Source organism: Melospiza georgiana, chromosome 5, assembly GCF_028018845.1.
Source record: "Melospiza georgiana isolate bMelGeo1 chromosome 5, bMelGeo1.pri, whole genome shotgun sequence".
Taxonomy (NCBI): Eukaryota; Metazoa; Chordata; class Aves; order Passeriformes; family Passerellidae; genus Melospiza; species Melospiza georgiana.
In genome coordinates, this window is record NC_080434.1 from 48,856,886 (window position 1) to 48,865,691 (window position 8,806).

Sequence of the window (8,806 nt, forward strand, 5' to 3'; positions counted from 1 at the left end):
TACAACACTATCCTACTATACTATGTACACGTTATATATAGCAATAATTATATATTATATATAATAATATATAATTATTACTATAGTGTTATGATAAAATTTATGTTACTATAATATTAATAACCTATGGTTATTAAATTATTTCCCAAGGTTTTAATTACTGGCATTCTTCCAAAACCAAGGGAAACAAAAGGATTGATCTTAAAATGGGTTTAATTACTGTAGTTTACCTTGTGGGTTTTCTTTATAAACAAATAACCCCCCCTACAAGTCATCAGCAATGTGGATAAAATAATGTAAAGTTCACTCTACACTTTTCTCTCATAAAATTGCTTCTTTCCTTGCTGCTCTGAAATCCATGCCTAGTTACTTACCGTTCTACAAGTTTCCCTCCCTGATTTTGTGGCTATTTGAGAGCTTAACTTCAAGGGGTGATGTGGGTTGTTACTGCTGCGGTACAGAAGCATGAAAACCAGGCATTTTTAAAGATTAAGGCTTGATGGCAGATACAAATAATGCAGTTCCAAACAAAGTCCAAACTGCCAAAGGCCAATGTTATGTCCCCTACTTCCCTGCAGCTGAACATGAGCTCTGAAAGATGGATTTATAACCCAGCTGTGGTTTCCTTGAGCAGTCTGACTTTGCTCCTCATGGGCCAATAGGCTGAATCAAAAATATTACTTTGAAACTACATCTATGTGAAAAAATGAAAAGTGAAATATTTTATTCCTCAGACTGGGACAAAATTAGCTGCTTTGAAAATGTTCACTGGGACAGTGTCACGTGGGATGGCAATTTCCCATCCTCTTCTCTCTGTTCCTGTCTTCATGCGTTACTTCTTTGCTCTCTTCCACTTTTCACTTGTTTGATCCCTTTCAACTGAGTGGGACGCTCACCACCTCTCTCTTTATTCCGTAAATTATTTCATTGCAAGTCTGGATCACCTTCGTATTTCTCCTGTTGTGGCTGGGTTTGAATTGTTTGGAGCAGACGCTCCCCCTGGTGCTCCGTTTTGTAGCGCACAACACAGGTCAGTCCAAGTGGGTAAGTTTCCACTTATCTAGCAAATCTCTAGGGGAATAAAGGAAATTAGTATTGAAAATAATTTTTCAAATTTGAAATTTCATCTACTCCTCATTTAAACAGCAGCTTTGAGTAATTTCTCCATAATGAAATTGAATAAATTTTCTTAAAAGCTTAATCTACTAGCAGTAGCAAACCCTAAGGAAAATGGGGAGAATTTGAGAGTTTTCAGTCAGCAAAACCTGAAGTCGGTTCTTCCCCATGTATTTCTTCTCCAGAACTCCCATGCACCACATCATTCCCACAAGGCCACATGACTGTGAAGAAGTTGTGCTGCAGACTGAGTTAACCAGCGTGGTTTTTTTACAAACACCTTCTATCCACCAGTTTGGACTTGTAGCTGCTTTGGTATTCTTACAGCCCAGTGTTGCACCTACATGTGCATAACTGTTTGACTGTAAATTAGCCTTGTGATTCCAGTGAAATAAAGTCTGCCTACAGGTATAACACTCTGTGCAGTTTTGTGACCTGCTGTGACTTGAATTCTTCTGAAGGTTTTCTTGTAAAAGTGATCAGAGCAATTTTGCTTCTTCGCATTCACATTCCATCAATTCAACACATGGTTGCTGAAGTGTTCAATTCAACCATGGTTGAAGTGAAGGTCACTGCTAATGTAAAAAGCTGTTCCATAAACCTCCTCCACTATTCTGGCTAGGATTGAATTCACACTTTGATAAAGCATTAAAAAAATGAGCTCTTCACGGTAAACACTGTACAAGCAGCACGGGCTTTTGCAGTCAGTGTTTCTCCTGACTTCCTCAATTTGATTTAAAATCACAGAAGATGTGGCGCCGGTTCTAAGTCTTGAGCTTCCTCTCTTGCCACCAAGTGCAAATTTAACTTATTCAGGGGCAAAAATCAAAGCTGCAAGGCAGGCAGAATGCAAACATAGCTTAAGTGTTATGGCCTATAAAAGCTTGTAAAATTCGGGGGGTTCTGGTTCATTCGCCCGCAGGTCGCACGGTGCACACTCTGCTCCCCAAGCGCGCCGGGCGGTCGGGGCTGGGACTCGAACCCGTGACCTCGGGCGGATGAGGGCGGGTGTTCGCACGTGCGCATGCGCGCTGGCGGCGGGGCGGTCACGAGGTGGAGATGCCGCGGCCGCTGGAGAAGCTCCCGGCGGAGCGGGCGCTCGAGGTGGGCTCCGGGCAGGGCCGGGCAGGGCAGGGCAGGGCAGGTGGGCCGGGCCTGGGCCCTCCGACAGCGGTGAGGGAGGCAGGGCCCGCCGGCGGCGCGGGGCTCAGAGCGGGCCGTCCCTCTCCTCCCGCCAGGCCGCAGTGGCAGAGGGCAGTGCTTTGGGATAGTAGGGAGGCCCACGGCTCGGAAATGCAGCTCGGGTTGTGCGGCAGCCCCGGTGCGCGGGGGACTGAGCCGCCCTGTGCCTCGGCTTCTCGGCAGCGCTGAAGTTGTGCTCACAGCCGTTCAGTCCGCTTGTAAGTGCAGGGTGAACGTGAACCGGATTGTGATTCCTGGGGCCACACCTCGTGAACTGTCTCTAAGGGGAGAAGGGAGGAGAGTTCATATTCAGGGAGTGCCTGTTCTGCCGTCCGGAAGCACTGAGGCAGTCCCCAGTGGAGGGAGGGTTGGTAACTGAAGTGCTTGATCAGTCTCATGTTCCGTCTCAGAAGTACAGATTAACCGTGAGAGAATTATAAATTACGTATCACTTCCTTTCAGTTCCTTCATAAGGTAATTGATGGCATCTGTGGCCGTGCGTACCCTCGGTACCAGGATTATGGCAATGTTTGGAGCTTGTCGGAGTGGATGGAGGTTTTAGAAGAAACTGTGAGATATTTCAAAACTGCAGTTGGCAAAAATATGTCTGACGAAGAGGTAAGGGCTCATCACTGATTTGCCTTGACTTGGACAGATCATGACTGGAGTGATTAGTTCTGCAGTTTGTTTAATCCTAAAATATTTTTATAGTGTAGGATTTATAGGTAGTGGATTCAACCTAAATAGGTAGAAGGTAAGCAGCATTTAGGCTGCCAAGACGTCTACAACAAAAAGTGAAATAGATGCTGATTTTTAAATATTTTTCTAATATCACAGGATACTTGTTAAAATACTGGTTTAATTACTTAAATTGGTATTTTGAGTATCCCCAGATTAAATATATTTATATAATACTACTCATTAACAATGAAACCAGTTCACTTTCTTGTTTGGTTTTCTTTATTTGTATTTTATACCATTGAAGTGGTATAAAATATTGACTGTATGTAAATAAATTTTGTAAAGAATCTAAGTGTGAATGGAGGACCGTGTGATGCAGGTACTGTAGTTCAGGACATTCCTATAGGTATAAACTTTGCAAAATCTATTAGAAATATTAATTCTCATCTCTTGCATATTGCTGGTATTTTGACCACCTGCTAGCAGCTGAGTCAAAGAAATTGAGGGAGCCTATGTAGCCTTGGGGACCTCCCTACATCAGTATTTCTGTTTCAGCTGAGCTGATGTATTTAGCCTCTGCCCTGATGCTGAGAAAATTGCAGACCTACATCTGAGTTGCTTGGGGGTGTGATGTTCTCTTGATTTGAGGGTTGCATGTAAGAAGGCTGATAAAACCTCTGTTCTCTGGAGTCTTTTAATTTAAATTATTTTTTTCTCTGGGTGTTGCTGTGGTAAACACTGACTCTTAACTACCAAAGACAGAGAGCAGCCACAAAGGGCAGCTATCAGCTTAGATATTTTAGTTATTGCAGGTGGTACATGTTAATTCTGTGCTTCATAGTGCAAGTAATCATGGTTTTAATTTTTATTTTTATTTTTGCAGGCTGCTCAGCAGATAGTGGAGTTAAATTCAGATTATCAAGAAGCAATCACAAAATGTCTGAAAGGTAGAAAAGAAGAAATCAGGAATGCCCTAGTAGAAAATGTACATGCAATCTCTTCTGCCCAGCTGCAGGATTTTGACTGGCAGTTAAAGGTGAGACTGTTGCCTTGACATTGTTTGAAAGCAATGTTCTACAAAAGGGAAGTAACTTGGTTCAGTCCCATTAGGCCTCTGCACAGTGGTTCAATTTTTATAGGTATTGCAAAAGCATGTTAATGACTGATGCAAAAACATCAAAGACTTGTCAGAAATTTGGAAATGTAAATTTTAAAATTTTGTTTTACTTTGTTTTTCCCCTCTTTTCTTTTAAAGCTGCGCAGGGACACTTGGTGGTATTCAGGAGCACCTCAACGTTTTGTATGCTGTTATAATTTTGAGGCCAGAATAAACAATGTTTACTCTCAAAGGAAGAAGAAGTATATGCCTAATTTTAAGATTAGTTGACTGATTCAGGATAAGTTTTCTTCACTTTCTTCAAATGTTCATATTTTTGCAATGGACATTTAATACTTGGATTGAAATAATTTATCATTAGACTTTCTGTTTTGGTAATAAACCAGTGATGTTGGAGTTGCCTAAGTTTGGATGGTGGTTTGAGGTTATGAAGACCTTAAGCTTGATCAAAGACTTAAAAACATTACTTATACTGTTTATATTTTTGATTAGACTGTGAGAGCTGTTAAACAGATTTGTAGGGCTGTTAAGTAGTTTTCCATGTTTACAAGAGTGCTCAATAATTTCTGCAGCAAACAGCTTTGGAAATCCAAGAACAATGCCCAAAACAGACAAGTTTTTGCAAGAGCAGAAAAGGCATCATAATGTGCTTTTGATGAACTGTTATTGGCTTGATCTCTTGCTAACTGCATTTACTACTGACAAAAATATGAACTTGCGTGAACTCTTGTTTTTTGTTTGTGGCTTCTTTTAAGTTTTTTGTCTAGAGAATTTTTTGAGTTTCTTTCTATTTTGTGATGCAAATTTCTGGTACATGTCTGAACTATTATTTTTCTTAAAACCACTTTTTTTTCCCCCCTTGAGCTGGCTCTGATTTTTTTTTTTCACTTGCCATGATTGAGCTCTACTGCATTCTGTACTCTAAATAAAGATAGGTCTGTACAATACTAACCTATAGTGCTATCAACTGATCTCTGATTTTAATGTATTTTAAAGTGAGCAAATCCTTTGTTTTCACCTAGAATACCAAAATGTGGTAGCCCAGAATTTTAACAAATTGGTTTTGGCAAGTGTATATGACAAGTCTGTGAAGAGGATGGTCTTTATTCAATGTATTTTTGTATTAACAAACAAACAAAAATCCCAATAATGGAGGAAAAAACCCTGAAAACAGCAGACTTTACTTATTGAAGTTAATTTTGTCATGCTGATGTTTGTTCTGGTATTACAAGTTCAATATAAAATACAGATATGACATTATGAAAGACTAAAAATTTAATGGCTCCACCTTATACTTTATTGTTATTGTGTCAATCTACATAGCTTGCTCTCTCCAGTGATAAGATCTCCATGCTGCAAATGCCACTCCTCAATCTTGATTTGGATGTGAGAGAAAATGGTGAAATTAAGCCAATTTCTATAGAGATGAATAAGGAAGAGTTGCAGAACCTAATAAATGCACTGGAAGCTGCAAATAAGGTAACTTCTACTGATATAATATTTTGTTCCTGACTTGTAAGGTACTGATTTATTTCAAGCAGAATTCGTAGAATCATAGCATAGTTTGGATTGAAAAGGATCTGTAAAGGTTGTCTAGTCTAAGCTCACTGCAATGAGCATGGCCATTTTTTACTAGATCAGGTTGCTCAGACCACTCTCCAATGTTTCAGTGTTTCATGTGTCCAGTGTTTCACCACACTGATTGTAAAAAGTTTCTTCCTAATATCTAGACTAAATCTAATTTCTTTAATTTGATTACCCCTATCCTATGCTGAAAGATTGGTGAGAACTCCCATGTTTCCCTCAGCTTCAAAAAATGTCTGGGAGTGTTATTTGGTTCATATTAAGTCCTTTAATTTCCATGGCACATGGTGAATCAGGAAGAAAGTTACAAAGATTACAGTATAGTGAGCCAAGAAAAAAATTTCAAGTGAAGCTATAAGGCTTCTGAGACACTGAAGGGTCTTGGACTTCTTCACAGAAAAGGCTAAGGAAAATGAGGATTTGAAGAAAATAGTGTTTATAGGAAATTATAGCCCTTAAGAGCTTTCACATCTTGCTTCCATATGGATTGTCTTCCTGCAGAACTAAATAAAAATAGTATGTGAGCAAGGATTCATCCAGGACAGATTTGAGTGTTCTCATGCCCTTTGTTCTGCTTGAGGGTCTGTCTGGAAGCTGTGGGATGTGTCATCTCCATACTTAGTTCTGTGGGCACATGAGGAGGAATTCACTTCAGAATTGGTCCCTTGGCTCTGCTTTGTGCAGGAGGAATCTCACTGCACCTGGACTTGCTATTCTGCTTTTTGATTGTAGGCAGCTAAAGAATGGTTTGAATGCAGTAAAGGGTAAAGAAAGGTATTTTAAGTGATGGTTTTGTGGGATTCATAGGCTTCTTCTCATAGGCTGCTTAAATTTTGTTCTTAACCAACGTTAATCTCGTTCCTTTTCTCCTTTTTGAAGGTTGTCTTACAACTGAAATGATGGAATTCAGGTCAACAGTATCTGCTGGTGATGGCTCCCTAAATGATTTGGGGGAAAAACGTGTTTACTGCAAAGTGGAAAGGTTTTGGTGCTGTAAAATACTGAAGTCAGAAGACTCTTATGACCAAATGAATTACTAATCCTTCAATAAAAATAATAAATTCTTGTATCTATTTGACCAAAAATATAAAAATCTAATGTACAGTTGCTTTTAGTACTAAAGATTTACAGACATTTGGAAGATAATCACTTACAATATGTGCCATATTTGTTTTGGTAAAACTTTGGCAGTGACTGCACAGGTGCCTGGTGAAACCAAGGCATCTTACTGGCATTTTATGTTACCTTATCTAAAGTGCCATGCTAATAAAGAATGAGAGAGTATTTGTAGCATTAATGTATTTATACTTGTAAATATGGTAAATAAACACCTGACTTTGTGTGTGAATAATTGTAGTAGGCTGCTTTTTCATTTATGAATCACTTAATCTTTTTAGAAGCTTTTAGGGAAAATCACCTTTACAAACAAAACTAGTGTAGAATGACAGAACAGCTGAGGTTGGATGTGAACTCTGGAGGTTTTCTTAATTCCTCAAACAGGGTAATGTAGAGCAGGATGTACAGGCCTGTCTCCAGATGTCTTGAGTATTTCCCAGTGATTCAGGCACCACAATTTCTCTAGGCACTCTGTTCAGTGCTCAGAAGTAGAAAAGGCACTGCAGCTTTATTCAGAGTAAAGTTGTAGTTTTTAGCTTAGTTTTTGTATCTTAGTTGGTAGCTTTTCAATTAAAAATATTAATGTTCTCAAAAGGGGATGCAGTGCTGGAGAGGAGTTGACTTGTATAGACTATGAGAAAGATATTCCTGGCTCACTTAATACAGGAGATAATTGGCAAATTCTACTCTAAACTTTTCTGAAACCTGATGGAGTTTTGATTGTGGTATGTAACAAAAGTTAAAAGCACTAACACTAGGGAAGGGTACACCAGAGGTCTTACAGTTTCTACTATTTTTTAGAGCACTTTTCCATACATAAAGAGCAAATGATCTGTAATGCTTACATGAATACTGATGTATGATTCTCATTGTGTGCATGTGTGTGTCTTAGGCAAGTTTTGTGTAATAATAAGGAAAATTATTGATGACTTAACTTTATTCCTAGTTTCAAAATCAGGGTCTTGAGTTTATTCCACTGTATTTTGTTGTGCCATAGGTTTTCATATATGCAAAGTTTAGTACACTAATATAAAATAATGGACTTCAGAGTACTGGTCACAGAGGAGGAAGATGAGCTCTTGTAGAAAGGCTTGTAAAAAGGATTTTAGTGGGTCTAATAAATAGGAAACCTAAATACATTGTTTCCCTTTTATTTAATCAGACATACATGTTCAGTGTCCGCAATTGAAGAATGGAGAAGTGGGTAAAGAGTTCTAAAAATGAATGAGTTGAAGATGTATTTTAGTGAAAGGAGTGCAACCTCTAGCAGATACGGTTTTATCATAATCTTGAATTTCCATAAGCAACAAATTTCATAATGGATTAAATAACAGAGATCTTATAGAAATGGTACAAAATTCAAACTAAAAATCAGGTTGGAATTGATAATTGCTTAATTTTATTAAAAATCTGGAAAGAGTTACTACAGGTTGTCCAGCAGCATGTTAGGAGGATGCTGGTTTTTTAATTGTGAGTGTACGGAATAAATTTATCAAGTCTCTTCATTTTATTTATAGGTATATTTGTGTTGACTATGCTTTTTGTTTCTCCAGATCTAGTTGTTTTATAGAAGAATATGGCCTTCCTTATGTATTTAAATGCTCCATGTATTGTGTGAAGCGTGTCTGAAGGTATAACTCTCGCTCATCTGATGGGCGTGTATTGCTGAAGGGCTTTGCTAGAGAAAAGAGGCTTTATTTTTTGTTTTTATTGTTGCCATGCTGTTTTCTATAATTTAGAACAAAAGGAATGGAAACTACTTTTATTTATAGTTGCAGATTTAATAACAGCAATTTATTTCATAAAAGTGTGCTCTATCATTTGGGATGTTGTTTGGATAGAAGAAACTCGTGTGCTGATGTATTCATATAATTTATAGATGTACTGTGAAAACTAAACAAAAAAAATACCTAAAAATTCTGTACTTCAGTGAAAGATGGATATTTAAAACTAATTTTTAGTGTGTTGCTGAAGTGAACTTTTTTTGCTTCCTCTTAGTTTTCAACATCA

The 8,806-nt window shown here is 38.3% G+C and overlaps 1 protein-coding gene across 2 annotated transcripts; it reads left to right on the forward strand.

The window, feature by feature from the left end:
• Window positions 1-2,149: 2,149 nt before the first annotated feature.
• On the forward strand, window positions 2,150-7,032 carry COMMD8 (COMM domain containing 8). 2 transcript variants are annotated; one of them, XM_058025306.1, is made up of 5 exons: window positions 2,150-2,220; window positions 2,761-2,916; window positions 3,863-4,015; window positions 5,420-5,575; window positions 6,560-7,032. In XM_058025306.1, the coding sequence occupies exons 1-5, from the start codon at window positions 2,176-2,178 to the stop codon at window positions 6,578-6,580; spliced, it is 531 nt and encodes a 176-aa protein (XP_057881289.1). In that variant the 5' UTR covers window positions 2,150-2,175; the 3' UTR covers window positions 6,581-7,032. The 2 variants fall into 2 exon arrangements, with proteins under 2 accessions (XP_057881289.1, XP_057881288.1); XM_058025305.1 differs by lacking the exon at window positions 6,560-7,032 and having other exon boundaries at window positions 5,420-5,608.
• Window positions 7,033-8,806: the final 1,774 nt, after the last annotated feature.